Below are 22,883 nucleotides of genomic sequence, written 5' to 3'. Positions count from 1 at the left end.
CACACCGCTCCGGAGGATAGAGGGGCGGGCACACCGCTCCGGAGGGTAGAGGGGCGGGCACACCGCTCCGGAGGGTAGAGGGGCGGGCACACCGCTCCGGAGGGTAGAGGGACGGGGACACCACTCTGGAGGGCAGAGGGGTGGGCACATTGCTCCGAAGGGGGCAGATCGCTCTGGAGGACAGAGGGGCGGGCACACCGCACGAGAGGACAGAGGGGCGGGCAGATTGCTCCGGAGTTCAAAGGTGCGGGCACACTACACGAGAGGACAGAGGGGCGGGCACACTACACGAGAGGACAGAGGGGCAGGCACATCGCTCCGGAGGGCAGAGGGGCGGGCACACAGCACGAGAGGACAGAGGGGCGGGCACATCGCTCCGAAGAGCAAAAGGACGGGCACACACCGCTGATCATGCGAACACTGGACAGCGGGAGAGCCCATTGGTTCGCCCAAACAGTGCATGTGGTCATTTAAAGGGCCGGCAGCCCCAGCACTGCAGCCCCCGGGAATCTGTCCGGGGGCCGCATAAAAGATCATGGTGGGCCGCATGCGGCCCGCGGGCCGGAGGTTCCCCGCCCCTGGTGTAGTGCATGGCTACTTTACTATACCTAGACATCACTTCTATGCCTATAGTTGCCGCCGTTCTCAAGTTAATGGTGGTGGACAGGATAGGGATGGACACACTGTATAGTGAACATATTTTTGTTAACATTTTGCAGTACAGTATGAGGCAGAATGAATGGTGTCATTCAAAAGTACAACTCTTCCCACAAAAAAAAGCCCCAAACCCTGATATGGCTATACTGACGGAAAAATAAAAAATAAAAGTTATGGCTCTTGGAAGGACAGAAAGGAAAAAAAATCTAAATAAATAAAGAGAAATTGTTTGTCTGATGGGGAAGAGGTTAATTTTTTTTTTTTAGATTTTGCATATAAATGGTTTCTTTAGGAATGATGTTTGGTCCGGGGAGTCAGAAGCTCCTTGGCTGTGAGCCCGAATTTTGGTTTACATACTTCACCCTGTTGTAACAGGTTGGACCGCTCCCTCGTATTGATAAAGGTCCCGGAAACGCCTTTTATATCGTATTGTTAATATCTATATAAATTATAACCTTTATTCAGGTCACCTGGGAGGACGGAACTTTTGTGTTACATTTTGTTTTTTAAATATGGTAATTCCACAATAAAGATTATTTATTCCATTTGTTCCATTTGTTACATTTTGTTTTTATAAATAATTCTACAATAAAGGTTATTTGTTGTAAGAAATGCAACAAATAACCTTTATTGTAGAATTATTAAAAAAAACCAAAATGCAACAAATACAACAAATAACCTTTATTGTAGAATTATTAAAAAAATCCAAATGGAATAAATGCCACAAATGCAACAAATGCATTTGTTCCATTTTTTTTTTTTTAATAATTCCACAATAAAGGTTATTTGTTGCTTTTGTTGTATTTGTTCCATTTTGTGTTTTTTTTTAAATAATTCTACAATAAAGGTTATTTGTTGCTTTTGTTGCATTTGTTCCATTTTTTTTTTTAATAATTCCACAATAAAGGTTATTTGTTGCTTTTGTTGCATTTGTTCCATTTTGGTTTTTCTTTTAAATAATTCTACAATAAAGGTTATTTGTTGCTTTTGTTGCATTTGTTCCATTTTTTTTTTTTAATAATTCCACAATAAAGGTTATTTGTTGCTTTTGTTGCATTTGTTCCATTTTAGATTTTTTTTAAATAATTCTACAATAAAGGTTATTTGTTGCATTTGGTTATATTTTGTTTTTTTTAAATAATTCCACAATTAAAGGTTATTTTGTTACATTTTTGCTTATCGCAGTCGTTTTTTGGAGGTTTCCAGACCCTCTGGACCTGTCGGCACCACACCACATTTGGAGACCACTGGTGTAACCCCCTCAATGGCCGCAACATGGATGCACAAGACCCCCCCCCTAATAACCACAGATGTAATTGAGGCGCTACTTACGCGTCCACCTTTGAGAGCTCATCCTGATGATTCCTCCTGGCTGTAATCTCTGGGAAGTAGAAGAAGGAAGTACCTGCTAATGCCTCAGCCTTTCTGTTTAAAGGGCCAGGCACGCCTTTGTCATTGGCTTTCGAGCTATAGCTGCTTGACTTCTATTCTTAATTAGTTTATGCAATTTTTGTTTTAAATACTCTCAAGTCTTATGTAAATGAAGGGAGGGGGGGAGCAAGAGTCCATAGAAAGGCTTAGGCTTAGAAATTTGGTTAACAAAGAGGGCTCTGGCTATTGAGGGGTTAAGATGGTACAGGGGGTATTGAGTTACTGACTGTAGCTCTCTTCCCTATTCTGCTTTGTGAATAGCAGCTGTACTAGGCGTGTCCCCGTCACACGGTCACCTGTAATAGGTATCGTAAGGTGACATGTTTCATCTTTGCTTCTCAAGAAGTGCTGAGTGGTCCTTCTCCAGAACTATCCATAGGATCACCAGGGGTCCGACAGCTCCGTCCTGAACGCTCGACCCCCCGCCAGACGGGCCATTTATTCCGAATGCACTGCTCCGCTATTTCCGCAGGTCCAGTAGACAATGAATGGGCGCCAATCTTGGCGCCAGTTAGGATCTTAGGGATCCGACCCGTGAGCAACTTCTTATTCCCTATCGATACTTTTTTTTTGTTGCAATAATCCTTTATGAAATCTTATGCACTTTCTTGATAAGATAAAAAGTGTGAATATATGGACCCAACAGAGACCCATAGACAGGGGTGTAACTATAATAGGTGCAGGGGTTACTGTTGCACCCAAGCTCTGAAGCCTAAGGGGTCCCCAAAAACTCCTTTTGGCCATATTAAAATATTATTAAAAAACTCAGTGAGAAAGGATAAAAATCTGCGCCACTGTTAAAGGACTCCAAAGTGATTTTTATATCTACGCGTTTCAGAACCACAAAAAGCTCCTTCTTCAGGACAAGTCATGAATCATGAATGTGATTGTCCTGATGAAGGAGCTTTTTGTGGCTCTGAAACGCGTAGACATATAAAAATCACTTTTGATCTTGGTTTTGGGTCCTTTAACGGCGGTGCAGATTTTTACCCTTTCGTCCTCCGAATGTTTGCTGCAGCCGTTTCGTGCCATTACAGGGATTGGGACTGTCACAACCCTACGAGGTGAACCTCTCCTTGTTTTTATTTCTTATTTTATTTGCATTATCTGCCTTTCCAGCATTCGCAATATTCAAGACCTGTGATAGTTGGGGGCCCCATTGGAGATTTTGCATTGGAGTCCACGAAGTTGACGCTACACCACTGCCCATGGACTTGCTCTCGAGCCCGTAGACAGCTCTGGACTTCACAGCGGTACTTTGACTGTTTGGTTGTGGTCTCCGGACCCCCCATTGATCAGCAGCATTGTTCAGCACCTGTTATATATAAAAATTTTGTTATATACTTCTGCCCGCACTACTTTGTCCCTAACATTATCAGATCTTTTAGAACAAATCCTAGGTGGAAACTTGAATTTTCCGGAATGTAAGGAAAAGGTCTCTATCACAGATCAATGTTATTTTTAATGACACCTTTGACCATAGAGTACCATGGGTTATCTGGAACTTTACTTATTTTTTTACTATGGGACTATTAACTTACAGACAGGTCGGTAGCCGGCTGTCAATCAGTGTGACAGTCACGGGTGACGGACAGTCCTGTGGTGTCCGACTATAGAAGGTCACAGCGTTTGGTTGTGCAAACTGCTCCCTGACCTTCTGTTATTTCTGCTTGGTTTTCATCCCTTTCCCATTAGGACCCTATGGAGTTCCTCAGCCTTTCTGCTGCTTTTCATCAGTACTTCCCTTGGTGTCTTTATATACCTTCACTTCCTATTACTCAGTGCTGGTGATAGCTCTTATTCCCTTAAGTCTTCAGTGCAGTCGGCTTGCATACATCTGGAGAATTTTTGTGGTTGTTGTAGTTCCTCTCCCTGAGTCATCTGGAGATAAGCTGTTTGTTCACTTCCCCCCTGTTTGTTATCCCTGTATCTTCTTTAGTGCTTGAATAAGTGCTCATCCCATCCATTGCCTACCTAGGGTCTATTTCAGGGTCTCCTGTATCTGTACTTGTACACACTGGCCGGTGACTGGTTCATGCAGCGCTATCTGAATCTCCTAATTATTATAGTGATGGCCGGAGCACACAATATAAGCTCATTTGTTTAGCACAGAGTCTTTAAAGATGAACAAGGAAGGAGTTAAAGCTGTGACCGCTCTCACTGTTGTCTGGTTGGGGCCTCTGGCCTTCCATTGCTGGTGTCAGGTTGGGGCCTCTGGCCTTCCATTGCTGGTGTCAGGTTGGGGCCTTTGGCCTTCCATTGCTGGTGTCAGGTTGGGGCCTCTGGCCTTCCATTGCCTGTGTCAGGTTGGGGCCTCTGGCCTTCCATGGCTTGTGTCAGGTTGGGGCCTCTGGCCTTCCATTGCTGGTGTCAGGTTGGGGCCTCTGGCCTTCCATTGCTGGTGTCAGGTTGGGGCCTCTGGCCTTCCATTGCTGGTGTCAGGTTGGGGCCTCTGGCCTTCCATTGCTGGTGTCGGGTTGGGTCCTCTCGCCTTCCATTGCTGGCGTCGGGTTGGGGCCTCTGGCCTTCCATTGCCGGTGTCAGGTTGGGGCCTCTGGCCTTCCATTGCTGGTGTCAGGTTGCATCCTCTGGCCTTCCATTGCTGGTGTCAGGTTGCGTCTTATGGCCTTCCATTGCTGGTGTCAGGTTGGGTCCTCTGGCCTTCCATTGCTGGGGTCGGGTTGGGTCCTCTGGCCTTCCATTGCCGGTGTCGGGTTGGGGCCTCTGGCCTTCTATTACCGGTGTCCGGTTGGGTCCTCTGACCTTCCATTGCCGGTGTCAGGTTGGGGCCTCTGGCCTTCCATTGCTAGTGTCAGGTTGGGTCCTCTCGCCTTCCATTGCCGGTGTCAGGTTGGGTCCTCTGGCCCTCCATTGCCGGTGTCAGGTTGGGGCCTCTGGCTTTCCATTGCCGGTGTCAGGTTGGGGCCTCTGGCCTTCCATTGCTGGTGTCAGGTTGGGGCCTCTGGCCTTCCATTGCTGGTGTCAGGTTGGGGCCTCTGGCCTTCCATTGCCGGTGTCAGGTTGGGGCCTCTGGCCTTCCATTGCCGGTGTCAGGTTGGGGCCTCTGGCCTTCCATTGCCGGTGTCAGGTTGGGGCCTCTGGCCTTCCATTGCTGGTGTCAGGTTGGGGCCTCTGGCCTTCCATTGCCGGTGTCAGGTTGGGGCCTCTGGCCTTCCATTGCTGGTGTCAGGTTGGGGCCTCTGGCCTTCCATTGCTGGTGTCAGGTTGGGGCCTCTGACCTTCCATTGCCGGTGTCAGGTTGGGTCCTCTGGCCTTCCATTGCTGGTGTCAGGTTGGGGCCTCTGGCCTTCCATTGCCGGTGTCAGGTTGGGTCCTCTGGCCTTCCATTGCCGGTGTCAGGTTGGGTCCTCTGGCCTTCCATTGCCGGTGTCAGGTTGGGTCCTCTGGCCTTCCATTGCCGGTGTCAGGTTGGGTCCTCTGGCCTTCCATTGCCGGTGTCAGGTTGTGTCCTCTGGCCTTCCATTGCCGGTGTCAGGTTGGGTCCTCTGGCCTTCCATTGCCGGTGTCAGGTTGGGTCCTCTGGCCTTCCATTGCCGGTGTCAGGTTGGGTCCTCTGGCCTTCCATTGCCGGTGTCAGGTTGGGTCCTCTGGCCTTCCATTGCCGGTGTCAGGTTGTGGCCTCTGACCTTCCATTGCCGGTGTCAGGTTGTGTCCTCTGGCCTTCCATTGCCGGTGTCAGGTTGGGGCCTCTGGCCTTCCATTGCCGGTGTCAGGTTGGGGCCTCTGGCCTTCCATTGCTGGTGTCAGGTTGGTCCTCTGGCCTTCCATTGCCGGTGTCAGGTTGTGTCCTCTGGCCTTCCATTGCCGGTGTCAGGTTGGGTCCTCTGGCCTTCCATTGCCGGTGTCAGGTTGGGTCCTCTGGCCTTCCATTGCCGGTGTCAGGTTGTGGCCTCTGACCTTCCATTGCTGGTGTCAGGTTGTGTCCTCTGGCCTTCCATTGCCGGTGTCAGGTTGGGTCCTCTGGCCTTCCATTGCCGGTGTCAGGTTGGGTCCTCTGGCCTTCCATTGCTGGTGTCAGGTTGGGTCCTCTGGCCTTCCATTGCCGGTGTCAGGTTGGGTCCTCTGGCCTTCCATTGCCGGTGTCAGGTTGGGTCCTCTGGCCTTCCATGAATGGTGTCAGGTTGGGTCCTCTGGCCTTCCATTGCCGGTGTCAGGTTGGGTCCTCTGGCCTTCCATTGCCGGTGTCAGGTTGGGTCCTCTGGCCTTCCATGAATGGTGTCAGATGGCACTTCCAGCCCTGTGACGACACAATTGTTTATTCACCATAGTGAGTTGGCGGTGATTTGTTAAACCCTTGCTGAATATTTATACATTGGTCGGTCTAGAGTCTCTGACTGTTTGGATGAAAAATTCTATACAAAAATGTACAGTAGTTCTAAACGGAGGTTCTACAATGAATTGTTCATGGTGCAGTTCTCTTTATGAACACAAGATGGCGATAAAGACAAACCGTGAGATTATAAATAGCTAAGGCTAAGTTCACACTTCCGTTGTTTTGCATCAGTCACAATCCGTTGCCTTGAGGAATTACGGTATCCTGCAAAATATTTTGCAGGAATCCTGTTTTTCCCCATAGACTTCTATTAGTGACGGATTGTGACTGACTGATGATGCTGCGTTGCATCCGCTGCATCGCGGTCAGTTGTTTAATTTCGCTGCGCATGCGCTCTCTGGCTCCCCGCCCCCGTAACCAGGATAAACATCGGGTAACCAAGCAATGCGCTTTGGTTAGTTACCCGATATTTACAGTGGTTACGGGTGCAGGGAGCCCGCGGGTATCCAAGATAAATATCGGGTAACCAAGCAAAAAGTGCTTTGCTTATACCCGATATTTACCTTGGATACAGTGTGCAAGGAGGCCGACACTTCACCACTCGGCTCCGCCCCCTCCCGCACTCCGCATGTACACACACACACTCACCTGTCCCCAGCCATGCAGACCGCGGCACTGACGTCCTCAGCTCCGCCCCCCGAACTCCGCCCCCAGCACACAACGGAGTCCGACAAAGAAATTCTTTTCTTTGTCACCGTTGTCATCCGCTGTACAACGCGTCAGTCACATGCGTCAAGCAACGCATGTGACTGATGCAAAACAACGGAAGTGTGAACTTAGCCTAAAAGGGCATAAAAATATCCCTGAGCCTCAGAGCGAGCGCAGACCCCCCCAATCCAGCAGATACTCACCCCTCAGATCCAGGCTCCCAGCATGCCTTTCAGTCTCCCTAGGGTTCCCCTTCATTATTTAAGCCCACCAGGATTTTTCTATTAATCACATTGGCTGTTTGAGACACCAGGGATGTAACGGCTTTTATAGGGGTTTTCTGGTCGTTTATTATTTTATTTTCATTATTTTATCTCTTCAGTCCAGTGCAGACCATCGCCAGGGAACCTTTTAGATTGTGTCTGTAGAGCAGTATTATGTGGGTGTCCCATATGGCGGTGTAAAGTTTGCTCCGTATGTCAGTACGACATGGCCTCTGTATGGCTGTGCTACGGGGGCTCTGTATGGCTGTGCTACGTGGGCTCTGTATGGCCGTGCTACGTGGGCTCTGTATGGCAGCGCTACGTGGGCTTTGTATGGCCTGGCTACGTGGGCTCTGTATGGCCTGGCTACGTGGGCTCTGTATGGCTGTGCTACGTGGGCTCTGTATGGCTGTGCTACTTGGGCTCTGTATGGCCGGGTTACGTGGGCTCTGTATGGCCATGCTACTTGGGCTCTGTATGGCCGGGTTAGGTGGGTTCTGTATGGCAGTACTACGTGGGCTCTGTATGGCAGTTCTACGTGGGCTCTGTATGGCAGTACTACGTGGGTCCTGTATGGCAGTTCTACGTGGGTCCTGTATGGCAGTTCTACGTGGGTTCTGTATGGCTGTGCTACGTGGGCTCTGTATGGCAGTACTACGTGGGCTCTGTATGGCAGTACTACGTGGGTCCTGTATGGCAGTTCTACGTGGGCTCTGTATGGCAGTTCTACGTGGGCTCTGTATGGCAGTTCTACGTGGGCTCTGTATGGCAGTTCTACGTGGGTCGTGTATGGCAGTTCTACGTGGGTCGTGTATGGCAGTTCTACGTGGGTCCTGTATGGCAGTTTTACGTGGGTCCTGTATGGCAGTACTACGTGGGTCCTGTATGGCAGTACTACGTGGGTCCTGTATGGCAGTACTACGTGGGTCCTGTATGGCAGTACTACGTGGGCTCTGTATGGCAGTACTACGTGGGTCCTGTATGGCAGTTTTACGTGGGTCCTGTATGGCAGTTCTACGTGGGTCCTGTATGGCAGTTCTACGTGGGTTCTGTATGGCAGTTCTACGTGGGTTCTGTATGGTAGTTCTACAAGGGCTTTGTATGGCAGTACTACGTGGGCTCTGTATAGCAGGACTGCGGGGACTCTGTATGGCAGGACTGCGTGGACTCTGTATGGTAGGACTATGTGGGCTCTGTATGGCAGTTCTACGTGGGTTCTGTATGGCTGTGCTACGTGGGCTCTGTATGGCAGTACTACGTGGGCTCTGTATGGCAGTACTACGTGGGTCGTGTATGGCAGTTCTACGTGGGTCGTGTATGGCAGTTCTACGTGGGTCCTGTATGGCAGTTTTACGTGGGTCCTGTATGGCAGTACTACGTGGGTCCTGTATGGCAGTTTTACGTGGGTCCTGTATGGCAGTACTACGTGGGTCCTGTATGGCAGTACTACGTGGGTCCTGTATGGCAGTACTACGTGGGTCCTGTATGGCAGTACTACGTGGGCTCTGTATGGCAGTACTACGTGGGTCCTGTATGGCAGTTTTACGTGGGTCCTGTATGGCAGTTCTACGTGGGTTCTGTATGGCAGTTCTACGTGGGTTCTGTATGGTAGTTCTACAAGGGCTTTGTATGGCAGTACTACGTGGGCTCTGTATAGCAGGACTGCGGGGACTCTGTATGGCAGGACTGCGTGGACTCTGTATGGCAGGACTACGTGGACTCTGTATGGTAGGACTACGTGGGCTCTGTATGGCAGAACTACGTGGGCTCTGTATGGCAGTACTACGTGGGCTCTGTATGGCAGGACTACGTGGACTCTGTATGGTAGGACTACGTGGGCTCTGTATGGCAGTACTACGTGGGCTCTGTATGGCAGGACTACGTGGACTCTGTATGGTAGGACTACGTGGGCTCTGTATGGCAGGACTATGTGGACTCTGTATGGTAGGACTGCGTGGGCTCCGTATGGCAGGACTACGTGGGCTCTGAATGGCAGGACTACGTGGACTCTGTATGGTAGGACTACGTGGGCTCCGTATGGCAGGACTACGTGGGCTCTGAATGGTAGGACTACGTGGACTCTGTATGGCAGTACGACGTGGGCTCTGTATGGCAGTACTACGTGGACTCTGTATGGTAGGACTACGTGGGCTCTGTATGGCAGTACTACGTGGGCTCTGTATGGCAGGACTGCGGGGACTCTGTATGGCAGTACTACGTGGGCTCTGTATGGCAGTACGACGTGGGCTCTGTATGGCAGTACTACGTGGGCTCTGTATGGCAGTACTACGTGGGCTCTGCATGCCAGTACTACGTGGGCTCTGTATGGCAGTACTACGTGGGCTCTGTATGGCAGGACTGCGTGGGCTCCGTTATGGCAGTACTGCGTGGGCTCTGTATGGCAGTACTATGTGGGCTCTGTATGGCAGTACTACGTGGGCTCTGTATGGCAGTACTACGTGGGCTCCATATGGCAGTACTACGTGGGCTCTGTATGGCAGTACTTCATGAGCTTTGTAAGGCAGTACTACATGGATTGTGTATGGCAGTACTACATGGATTGTGTATGGCAGTACTACATGGATTGTGTATGGCAGTAGTATGTAGGCACTGATATTAAAAACACACAACCCTTCTGTCCTTGCTAGTCGCTTCATATACTGCCATCTTGTCAAACATGTCCCTATAACCCGTAGCCATCAATAAGTAACGCTGAAGTGTAAATCATGGTGGTGCACGGCTGATTTCTTTTGAGACTAAATGTGTATTTTAGAGTCTACGTGATTTCAGCTGACCCCGAGGAGCGGTGCTGAGCGCCCCTAGTGTCAGGACCCAACTTCCCCAGAACAGGAGGGATCGCAGCTCGTTATCCGTGTATAATCCGGAATGTCGCTCTGCGGAGAACAGGTGGAGCGACATTAACGAGAGGCCGAGTCACTGGCTTTACTAATTCTAAAAGGTAGACATTTATTGGAATATATAAAAAGCTGTAATCTGCTGACGAGACATGGACCGGGCCTAATGGAGGAACATTATCACTGTATTGTGTATACACAGTGCCTGCACCAGCAGAATAGTGAGTGCGGCTCTGGAGTATAATACAGGAGGTAACTCAGGATCAGTAATGTATGTACACAGTGACTGCACCAGCAGAATAGTGAGTGCGGCTCTGGAGTATAATACAGGAGGTAACTCAGGATCAGTAATGTAATGTATGTACACAGTGACTGCACCAGTAGAATAGTGAGTGCAGCTCTGGAGTAGAATACCGGAGGTAACTCAGGGTCAGTAATGTATGTACACAGTGACTGCACCAGCAGAATAGTGAGTGCAGCTCTGGAGTATAATACAGGACGTAACTCAGGATCAGTAATGTAATGTATGTACACAGTGACTGCACCAGCAGAATAGTGAGTGCAGCTCTGGAGTATAATACAGGAGGTAACTCCGGATCAGTAATGTAATGTATGTACACAGTGACTGCACCAGCAGAATAGTGAGTGCAGCTCTGGGGTATAATACAGGAGGTAACTCAGGATCAGTAATGTATATACACAGTGACTGCACCAGCAGAATAGTGAGTGCAGCTCTGGAGTATAATACAGGAGGTAACTCAGGATCAGTAATGTAATGTATGTACACAGTGACTGCACCAGCAGAATAGTGAGTGCAGCTCTGGAGCATAATACAGGAGGTAACTCAGGATCAGTAATGTATGTACACAGTGACTGCACCAGCAGAATAGTGAGTGCAGCTCTGGGGTATAATACAGGAGGTAACTCAGGATCAGTACAGTATTTGACCTGATAGTAACACTTGGGACTTCTCGATACTGTCCCTGGGTGAGATTCTTTGCTTTATTTCACATGATTAATTCTGTCAAAAACATTTCTATCATTTAGCGGATTAGAGGGCGCTGATGTGAAATATCTGTGCAATCATCTGCCCTGGCGAGGAGTGACAATGCCATCTGCATTTAATCCTGTTAGTTTCATGGGAACCTCCCTGGCACTCCTATAGTTGTGCTAATTGATGAGTCCGGATTAGATCCGTCCTGAGGCGCTTGTCTCCTTATATTGGAGGACAGAGAAATCGCTAATGGGCCAGATCCAACTTAAAGGAGAAGATTGGCATTATAGAAGATGAATGCTGTAGCACTCAGTAAATAGCCCCCCATAGCGCCAGTCGTACCACTATGAAGCCTGGTCTACATGTGGCTACGGTGACATACGTCATGAAGTGTCAAGAAGTGAGCGCTCCTGCTCGAGAACCTCTGACTTTCCTTATACTGTGTGCTTCAGGGTCTCTGAGCGAATGTACTAATAAATGGTAATGTTACCTCTATCATCAGTGGGGGAACTAGAGTTTGATGGGCCCCAATGCAAAGCTTGGACCAGGGCCCCCCAGTCGTACACCCACACTCAGGGTACAGGATAATGTCGCTTGGCTTCTTCCTTCAGCACGCATGTTTCCCATGATCTGAAATTCCTCTTTCTCTCAGCACCCAGCTTTCCTATCTTCTGATATCCATCTTGTCCTCAGCACACACCTTTCCCATGCTCTGCTATACATCTTCTCTCAGCACCCAGCTTTCCCATGCTCTGCTATACATCTTCTCTCAGCACCCAGCTTTCCCATGCTCTGCTATACATCTTTCCCTCAGCACCCAGCTTTCCCATGCTCTGCTATACATCTTCTCTCAGCACCCAGCTTTCCCATGCTCTGCTATACATCTTTCCCTCAGCACCCAGCTTTCCCATGCTCTGCTATACATCTTTCCCTCAGCACCCAGCTTTCCCATGCTCTGCTATACATCTTTCCCTCAGCACCCAGCTTTCCCATGCTCTGCTATACATCTTTCCCTCAGCATCCAGCTTTCCCATGCTCTGCTATACTTCTTTCCCTCAGCACCCAGCTTTCCCATGCTCCGATGTACATCTTTTGCTCAGAAACTCAGCTTTCCCATGATATCAGAGCATGGAAAAGCTGGGTGTTGAGGGAAAGCTGTATAACAAAGCATTGGAAAGAGCCTTTCTCTCAGCACAAAACTTTCCCATCCGATGCTTTTATTTTTGTCCCCTCTCGTATATAGCTCTCCAAATACTATAATGGCCCCCACAGAGCTTTCCATATAGTATAATGGGTCCCACATAACCCTTCATATATTATAATGCAGCCCCATAGTCCTTCATATTGTATTATGCAGCCAACATACTGTTTAATGCACACCCATAGGCCTCCATATATTATAATGAACCCCCATAGTCCATACATAAGGGGTCCTTCATATTGTGTTATGCAGCCCCCATACCATTTAATGCACCCCATAGGCCTCCATTTACTATAATACACCCCCATAGTCTAGGTACAAGGTGTCCTTCATAATATATTATGCAACCCCCATACCATTTCATGCACCCCATAGGCCTCCATGTATTATAATGCAGCCGCCATAGTCCTTCATATTGTATTATGCAGCCCATATACTGTTTAATACACACCCATAGGCCTCCATATACTATAATGTAGCCCCATAATCCTTCATATTATATTATGCAGTCCCCATACCATTTAATGCACTCCATAGGCCTCCATATACTATATTGCAGCCCCATAAGCCTCCATGTATTATGCAGCCCCATAATCCTTCATATTATATTATGCAGCTCCCATACCGTTTAATGCACCCCCATAGTCCTCCATTTATTATAATGCACCCCCATAGGCCTTCATATTATATTGTGCAGCCCCCATACCATTTAATGCACCCCCATAGTCCTCCATGTTTTATAATGCAGCCCCATAGTCCTTCATATTATATTATGCAGCCCCCATACCGTTTAATGCACCCCCATAGTCCTCCATGTATTATAATGCACCCCCATAGGCCTTCATATTATATTATGCAGCCCCCATACCATTTAATGCACCCCCATAGTCCTCCATGTATTATAATGCACCCCCATAGGCCTTCATATTATATTATGCAGCCCCCATACCATTTAATGCACCCCCATAGTCCTCCATGTATTATAATGCACCCCCATAGGCCTTCATATTATATTATGCAGCCCCCATACCATTTAATGCACCCCCATAGTCCTCCATGTATTATAATGCACCCCCATAGGCCTTCATATTATATTATGCAGCCCCCATACCATTTAATGCACCCCCATAGTCCTCCATGTATTATAATGCAGCCCCATAGTCCTTCATATTATATTATGCAGCCCCCATACCGTTTAATGCACCCCCCTAGTCCTCCATGTATTATAATGAACCCCCATAGGCCTTCATATTATATTATGCAGCCCCCATACCATTTAATGCACCCCCATAGTCCTCCATGTTTTATAATGCAGCCCCATAGTCCTTCATATTATATTATGCATCCCCCATACCATTTAATGCACCCCCATAGTCCTCCATGTATTATAATGCACCCCCATAGGCCTTGTATAAGATGTCCTCTATATTGCATTATGCATTCCCCATACCGATTAATGCACCCCTTAGGCCTCCATGTACTATAATGCACCCCATAGGCCTCTGGGCACCGTGTACTCACTGATTAAAAAAAAAAAAAGTCCTCACTTACCTCTCCTCGTTCCCCCACAGCTCCGGTCAGGGCATCATCCAGTCCTGCGCTCTGCATGACTTACCACAGCAGCCACACAGTGGTGACGTCACCGCGCTCTGCTGCACTGAGACGTTGAGCGCAGGCACAGGGGTAGAATGATGAATGATGGAGCGGAGCACTCCATTCCATCCTTCATCATTACTTTGTGCGATGACTGGTGAGGGGACCTCAGTGCCGCTGCTGGCACCAGGCCCCCCTGACTCATGGGTAACATAGTGGCGCGTGGTCCGCCACTGAACAACGCAGATCCTCTCTCACAGAGAGGAGCTGGCTGCTTCTCTTCAGGGCGGACACCGGGCCCCTAACCCTGCTGGGCCTGGTCGCAGTCACTATCTCTGTGACTGCTATTGTTACGCCCCTGTCTATCATGGTTTTTGCTTTAACCAGCCCAACTCTCTGACCTGTCCTGTCACTAATGACCTAGAGGGACATCAAAACGTTTGGAGACTCCAAGGAAGTGCCGAAGGGAGGAAACTTGAACGGTAATGGAGACCTATGAGATCAAGAAGGATGGTGTGACGTAATATGGGAAAGTACATGATGGCGGCACTTGGTCCAGAGTTTTGTAGGCCAATCTTAAGAAAGTTAATTTTGACTTAAGAAGACCCAAAGTCATTAAAACTGTGATGGGCAGGGGCTGACCGATGTCTCTGGTGTTATTGTTGCGGGCGGAGGGGACGCGCTCGCCACACTCGGGTCCGGGGCTTCTGCTGCTGCTCGGTGGCTCAAGCGGTGGGCCGGACCCGGGGACTCGAGCAGCGCTCCTCGTCCACGAGTGAAAAGGGGGTGGTTTGTTTAGGGAGATAGTTCGTGACGCCAGCCACGGGTCGTGGTGATAGAGGGCACCACCGCTGCTGGTGACGGGGATCCCGGGAGCGATGGTAGGGAGCAGCTAGAATGTTGTCCCCTCCGTGGGTAGGGGTTGGTGGTCCCGGGGCCCAGTGGTGTAACGGGGAGGCTGGATGACTGGGATGCAGGGTTGCAGGGGCAACGCGGCACGGTGCCGGATGGCACTGGTGTACTCACTCAGACAGTCAATGACAGAGTCTCTGGTAAACCAAATGGCCGGATGGACAGGTCCCGCAGCCGGCTGCAGTGTTGTGCTCTCTCTGGACGGCTAATGGTGGCTGTCTTTCCCTGCACCTGTTAGAATGTTCTGACTCCTGTGGTTGCCCACCGGTAGTCCGCTCCCCGGTGTATAGGTACCGAAGGAGCCCGTTTTGCCCACAGGTGCTGGCCCTTGGATCTCTAGCGTATGGCGGTGGCTGTATATCCTCTCGGTGTGGACTGTTGCCTTCTGTCGGGTCTTGGTTGTTGGGAAACCCCTTGGGTTCCTGTCACACTCGGATTTGACTATTGTCAGCGGCTCCAAGCCTGGTCGGGGTCCGATGGCCCTGCCTGTGTGCTTAGCTTCACTCCGCTCCCCGGTTCGGTACTGGCGGGCCAACGCCCGACCCCGGTCCTACGGCTCTGCAGAGATCCACTAATTCCTGCAGACGGCCACCACCGTCTGCCAACCTTGCTGTTTGTGTCTGGGCCCCTACCCAGACACCGACAGTTTCTGACCTCTCGCTTTCACCTCCACAACTAAAACTAAACTGTCTGTTTTCCTGCCTCCAGACCTGTGAACTCCTCGGTGGGTGGGGCCAACCGCCTGGCTCCGTCCCACCTGGTGTGGACATCAGACCCTGGAGGGAGGCAACAAGGGTTTTTGTTTGACTGTAGTAACTGTCTAGGGTGGGGGGTGGGGGTGGGGGTGGTGTAATGTCTGTGACTACCTGGCTAGTCCAGGGCGTCACATTATCTATGCCATTTTTATGTTTGTCAGGAGGGCCACTTGGTCATGCTCCTTCCCATCCAAGCTTTTCAAAAAGTTGTTGGAGATGTCCAAGGAGTACGGTAAAAAGAGAACGGAAAAGTATCAAAATTTGTACAAAAAATTTGCAAATTTCAAGCAGTTTTGAGCTATAGTTCCGGCAAAAATAGTTTGAAGAATCAGCCTCTTGGTGTTAACGAGGGTCATCAAACCTTCACTCAACGATATCGGTGGTGGACACCTAGATAAGCGGCAGCAGAGAGCTGACATGTGCTTGTTAAACCAGATTCAAGTTAGTCTGCAGTTAGACGTTCGCTATTAGATATTCATTCATCTATGGTGACCAACTGTTTTAAAACAAACTGATCATACATAATTTTTATTTTGATCAAGGTGCCTGGTCCACAAGTGCTCAAAATGAATGTCTCAAGGTTTCTGTATGAATTGGAAATTCTAAGATATACAGTTAGGTCCAGAAATATTTGGACAGTGACACAAGTTTTGTTATTTTAGCTGTTTACAAAAACATGTTGAGAAATACAATTCTATATATAATATGGGCTGAAAGTGCACACTCCCAGCTGCAATATGAGAGTTTTCACATCCAAATCGGAGAAAGGGTTTAGGAATCATAGCTCTGTAATGCATAGCCTCCTCTTTTTCAAGGGACCAAAAGTAATTGGACAAGGGACTCTAAGGGCTGCAATTAACTCTGAAGGCGTCTCCCTCGTGAACCTGTAATCAATGAAGTAGTTAAAAGGTCTGGGGTTGATTTACAGGTGTGTGGTTTTGCATTTGGAAGCTGTTGCTGTGACCAGACAACATGCGGTCTAAGGAACTCTCAATTGAGGTGAAGAAGAACATCCTGAGGCTGAAAAAAAAGAAAAAATCCATCAGAGAGATAGCAGACATGCTTGGAGTAGCAAAATCAACAGTCGGGTACATTCTGAGAAAAAAGGAATTGACTGGTGAGCTTGGGAACTCAAAATGGCCTGGGCGTCCACGGATGACAACAGTGGTGGATGATCGCCGCATACTTTCTTTGGTGAAGAAGAACCCGTTCACAACATCAACTGAAGTCCAGAACACTCTCAGTGAAGTAGGTGTATCTGTCTCTAAGTCAACAGTAAAGAGAAGACTCCATGAAAGTAAATACAAAGGGTTCACATCTAGATGCAAACCATTCAGCAATTCCAAAAATAGACAGGCCAGAGTTAAATTTGCTGAAAAACACCTCATGAAGCCAGCTCAGTTCTGGAAAAGTATTCTATGGACAGATGAGACCAAGATCAACCTGTACCAGAATGATGGGAAGAAAAAAGTTTGGAGAAGAAAGGGAACGGCACATGATCCAAGGCACACCACATCCTCTGTAAAACATGGTGGAGGCAACGTGATGGCATGGGCATGCATGGCTTTCAATGGCACTGGGTCACTTGTGTTTATTGATGACATAACAGCAGACAAGAGTAGCCGGATGAATTCTGAAGTGTACCGGGATATACTTTCAGCCCAGATTCAGCCAAATGCCGCAAAGTTGATCGGACGGCGCTTCATAGTACAGATGGACAATGACCCCAAGCATACAGCCAAAGCCACCCAGGAGTTCATGAGTGCAAAAAAGTGGAACCTTCTGCAATGGCAGCTCGTTGCCTTGGAGTGACCCTCGACTCTGCTCTATCCTTCAAGCCACACATCCAAGCCCTCTTCAACTCATGCCGATTACAACTCAAAAATATCTCCCGGATCCGTGCTTTCCTTAACCAAGAATCTGCAAAAACATTAGTGCATGCCCTCATCATCTCCCGCCTCGACTACTGCAACCTCCTGCTCTCTGGCCTACCTTCCAACACTCTTGCACCCCTCCAATCTATCCTAAACTCTGCAGCCCGCTTAATCCACCTCTCCCCTCGCTACTCCCCAGCCTTGCCACTCTGCCAATCCCTTCACTGGCTTCCCATCGCCCAACGACTCCAGTTCAAAACATTAACCATGACATACAAAGCCATGCACAACCTGTCTCCTCCCTACATCTGTGACCTAGTCTCCCGGTACCTACCTGCACGCAACCTTAGATCCTCACAAGATCTCCTTCTCTGCTCCTCTCTTATCTCCTCTTCCCACAATCGTGTACAAAATTTCTCCCGCGCATCCCCCATACTCTGGAACGCTCTACCTCAGCACATCAGACTCTCCACTACCATGGAAAGCTTCAAGAGGAACCTCAAGACCCACCTCTTCCAACAAGCCTACAACCTACAATAGTCCTCAGTCCAGTAGACCACTGCACAACCAGCTCTGTCCTCACCTATTGTACCATCACCCATTCCCTGTAGACTGTGAGCCCTCGCGGGCAGGGTCCTCTCTCCTCCTATACCAGTCTGTTTTGTATTGTTAATGATTGTTGTACGTATACCCTCTTTCACTTGTAAAGTGCCATGGAATAAATGGCGCTATAATAATAAATAATAATAATAATAATGGCCAAGTCAATCACCAGATCTTAACCCAATTGAGCATGCATTTCACTTGCTCAAATCCAGACTTAAGACGGAAAGACCCACAAACAAGCAAGACCTGAAGGCTGCGGCTGTAAAGGCCTGGCAAAGCATTAAGAAGGAGGAAACCCAGCGTTTGGTGATGTCCATGGGTTCCAGACTTAAGGCAGTGATTGCCTCCAAAGGATTCGCAACAAAATATTGAAAATAAAAATATTTTGTTTGGGTTTGGTTTATTTGTCCAATTACTTTTGACCTCCTAAAATGTGGAGTGTTTGTAAAGAAATGTGACAATTCCTACAATTTCTATCAGATATTTTTGTTCAAACCTTCAAATTAAACGTTACAATCTGCACTTGAATTCTGTTGTAGAGGTTTCATTTCAAATCCAATGTGGTGGCATGCAGAGCCCAACTCGCCAAAATTGTGTCACTGTCCAAAGATTTCTGGACCTAACCGTATAATGCTATATACAAGCGTAATCAAACGTACTCAATCGTCGATACGAATTTGAAAAGAGGTACCCTGGACCTCAAGTACTCAAAATGACATCTCAATGTCCTGAATAATATTTGGTAAAAAAAAGTCAAGTCTATGTGTAGTTCCGAAGTTATTCACGTAAATCTGTGTCACATAATGCTATTCGTGCATAATCAAACGTACTCAATCGTACGTAAGATTAATTTGAAAAGAGGTACCCTGGACCACAAGTGCTCAAAATGAACATCTCAATGTCCTGAATAATATTTGACAGAAAAAATAATCAACTCTATGTGTAGTTCAGAAGTTATTCACATAAATCGCTGATATATGTTAACGGAAGCTTGGAAGAGTTTCACCAGTAAGGGCACGTTACACGCTACGATATATCGGGCGATATGTCGTCGGGGTCACGGATTCTGTGACGCACATCCGGCATCGTTACAGATATCGTAGCGTTTGACAGCTACGAACGACTGTGAACGAGCAAAAATACTCATCTTATCGTTGCTCGTTGACACGTCGTTCATTTTCATAGTCGTCCCGCCTTCTGTGAGCAAAATGTTTGTCATTCCCGAGGAAGCACACATCGCTCCGTGTGACACCCCTGGAACGACGAACACAGCTTACCTGCGTCCTGTCGGCAATGCGGAAGGAAGGAGGTTGGCGGGATGTTACGGCCCGCTCATCTCCGCCCCTCCTCTTCTATTGGGCGGCCGCTGTGTGACGTCGCTGTGAAGCCGAACGTCCCTCCCCCTTCAGGAAGAGAATGTTCAATGCCCACAGCGTGGTCGTTCGGGAGGTAAGTACGTGTGACGGGGGTTACCGACTTTGTGCGCCACGGACAACAAATTACCCGTGACGCACAAACGACAGGGGCGGGTGCGATTGTTCATGCGATCGCACAATATATCATCCCGTGTAACGCCGCTAAAACTTGCTAGATCTATCTTGAAAATGTACTTCATGGCCATAATTTCGTGACGTTCATACAGTAAAGCGGGCTTTACACGCTGCAACATCGCTAATGCGGAGTCGTTGGGGTCACAGATTTTGTGACGCACATCCGGCCGCATTAGCGATGCCATTGCGTGTGACACCGATAAGCGATTTTGCATCGTTGCAAAACCGTGCAAAATCGATAATCGGCGACACGGGGGTCCATTCTCCATTATCGTTACTGCAGCAGTAACGAGGTTGTTCCTCGTTCCTGCGGCAGCACACATCGCTGCGCGTGACGCCGCAGGAGCGAGGAAGCTCTCCCTACCTGCCTCCCGGCCGCTATGAGGAAGGAAGGAGGTGGGCGGGATGTTACGTCCCGCTCATCTCCGCCCCTCCGCTGCTATTGGGCGGCGGTTCAGTGACGCTTCAGTGACATCGCTGTGACGCCGCACGGACCGCCCCCTTAGAAAGGAGGCGGTTCGCCCGTCACAGCGACGTCGCCGGACAGGTAAGTATGTGTGACGGCTGTTGTGCGGCACGGGCAGCGATTTGCCCGTGTCGCGCAACAGATGGGGGCGGGTACCCACACTAGCGATATCGGGACCGATATCGCAGTGTGTAAAGTAGCCTTAACACATATTTTATTTACAGATTCCGTATGAACTTCAAATTCTGTTACTTAATTGTATACGTGTAAATTCATATATAGTTCATCAATCTTAATTTCATTACGAATCAACGTACCTTGAACCACACGTAGTCAAATGAAACATGTTCAAGTCCTGAACGTAATCTGAAATTAAAAATGAGAACGATGCTGAAGTTGGTTTATTTGTCAGTTTCTTATTCGGCAATTTAGTATTTTAATTTTTTTACATGTTTAACAACAAAAATAACACATGACAATAATAAAATACAATGCACTGATGAGCCCTAATATAAATACGCTTAAAATCAGCTGCAAAATTATAACACTGGCAAAAAATGGGCATCAAAGTGGACACCGGAGTATGTTAGTGAAAAGGTTAAATGGCTTTGGGTCACTGATCTAACACCATAAATGCATATCTAGTGATGCCCCTAATCAAACTCAAGTGACTCCAGCCTGGTCCAAACAAGTTCTGGGCATCAGAACTGGTATCAAAGTGGGCAAAAATCCAGTATTCACAGATTTGAATAAGTAACTGGTGTTTTTGAAGGGTTAAATGGCTTTGGGCCACTGGTCTCACACCACATTTACATACCTAGTGATGCCACACATCAAATTCAGATCACTCCAGCCTGGCCCAAACAGGTTCTGGGCATCAAAACTAGCATCAAAGTGGGCACAAGCTCAGTTTTCACAGATTTGAATAAGTAACTGGTGTTTTTGAGGGATTAAATGGTTTTCGGTCACTGATCTCACACCACATTTACATACCTAGTGATGCCACACATCAAATTCAGATCACTCCAGCCTGGCCCAAACAGGTTCTGGGCGTTAGAACTGGCATTAAAATAGGCAAACCCCCAGTTTCACAAATTTGAATAAGTAACTGCAGTTTTTGAGGGGTTAAATGGTTTTGGGTCACTGATTTCACACCACATTTACATACCTAGTGATGCAACACATCAAATTCAGATCACTCCAGCCTGGCCCAAACAGGTTCTGGGCATCAGAACTGGCATCAAAATGGGCAAAACCCCAGTTTTCACAAATTTGAATAAGTAACTGGTGTTTTTGAAGGGTTAAATGGCTTTGGGCCACTGATCTCATGTCGCGGGCGGGGAGGGCGGCGCCGCCGCCGCTGCGCTCGCTAACGTTCGGGTCCAGCGCTGCTGCTGCTCGGTGGCTCAAGCGGTGGGCCGGATCCGGGCCAGATCGCCCGTGAGTGAAAAGGGGATAGTGGTGGTTGGGAATTGAGTTCGTGACGCCACCCACGGTTTGTGGTGAAGGTGGGCACCACCGCTGCTGGTGACGGGGATCCCGGGAGCGTTGTTAGGGAGCAGATGGGATGTTTTCCCCCTCTGTGGGTAGGGGTTGGTGGTCCCGGGGCCCGGTGAGGTGACTGGGAAGCAGGGCTGGCGAGGTGCAGGGTCGCAGGGACAGCGCGGTGCGATGCCGGACGGCACTGTTGTACTCACTCAGTAACAGATGCACGCAAAGTCTCTGGTAAACCAAACGGCTGGATGGACGGGTCCCGCAGCCGGCTGCTATAGTTTCTCCCGGACAGTTGATGGCGGCCGTCTTTCCCTGCACCTGTTTGTATGTTCAGCTCCGATGGCTTCCCACCGGTAACCCGCTCCCCAGCGTATAGGTGCCGGAGGAGCCCTTTTGCCCGCAGGCTCTTGCCCTTGGAACTCTAGCTGTGGTGGTAGCTGTGTTTCCTTTCACTGGTAGGATGGTTGCCTTCTATTGGGTCTTTGCTGCTAGGTAACCCCTGGGGTTCCGGTCACTGACAGATTTGACCTTTAACGGCGGCTCCAAGCCTGGTCGGGGTCTGCAGGCCCTGCCTGTGTGTGCTGGCTTCATTTCGCTCCCCAGTTCGGTACCGGCGGGCCACCGCCCGTCCCCAGTCCTACAGTTCCGCGTTGATCTGCCTCTCCTGCAGACGGCCACCACCGTCTGCCAACCTTGCTGTATGCGTCCGGGCCACACACCCGGACACGGTCAGTTCGCTCCTCACTCCTTCACTGTCTAAACTGAACTCTACACTCCTCTGCTTCCTTTTCCTGCCTCCAGGACTGTGAACTCCTCAGTGGGTGGGGCCAACTGCCTGGCTCTACCCCACCTGGTGTGGACATCAGCCCCTGGAGGGAGGCAACAAGGATTTTGTGTCTGGCTGATGTGCCTGTCTCAGGGTGGGGGTGTATGTTGCAGTACCTGTGACGACCTGGCTAGTCCAGGGCGCCACACTCACACCACATTTACATACCTAGTGATGCTGTGAAGCCCCGCTAGTATGTGTCGGTGCAGTACCTTCAGGGACTCCACGTGGATGGAACAGTCTGGTCACAGGTAGGGAACCTTCTTTTTGTCGTGACGCCACTCTCAGTATTGCGGTCAACGGGGACCGCCACTGCAGATTAAGGGATGCCTGGGGCTGATGGTGGGTGCAGTCAGTATATTAGCCCCCTGAGAGTGAGGCAAGCCCCAGGCCCCGGTGTATGT

At 49.0% G+C, this 22,883-nt stretch overlaps 1 protein-coding gene across 1 annotated transcript in view; it reads right to left on the bottom strand.

The window, feature by feature from the left end:
- Window positions 1-2,037, bottom strand: part of LOC142250728 (histo-blood group ABO system transferase-like) — a 42,678-nt gene extending 40,641 nt beyond the window's left edge. The window contains exon 1 of the mRNA XM_075322932.1: window positions 1,990-2,037. Coding sequence (XP_075179047.1) covers window positions 1,990-2,011 — 22 coding nt within the window. The 5' untranslated portion in view covers window positions 2,012-2,037. The remainder of the gene's footprint in view (window positions 1-1,989) is intronic.
- Window positions 2,038-22,883: the final 20,846 nt, after the last annotated feature.

Source organism: Anomaloglossus baeobatrachus, chromosome 9 (genome assembly GCF_048569485.1).
Source record: "Anomaloglossus baeobatrachus isolate aAnoBae1 chromosome 9, aAnoBae1.hap1, whole genome shotgun sequence".
Lineage (NCBI taxonomy): Eukaryota > Metazoa > Chordata > Amphibia > Anura > Aromobatidae > Anomaloglossus > Anomaloglossus baeobatrachus.
The sequence above is the reverse complement of the archived record's forward strand: the minus strand, read 5'-3'. Positions and strand labels throughout refer to the sequence as shown.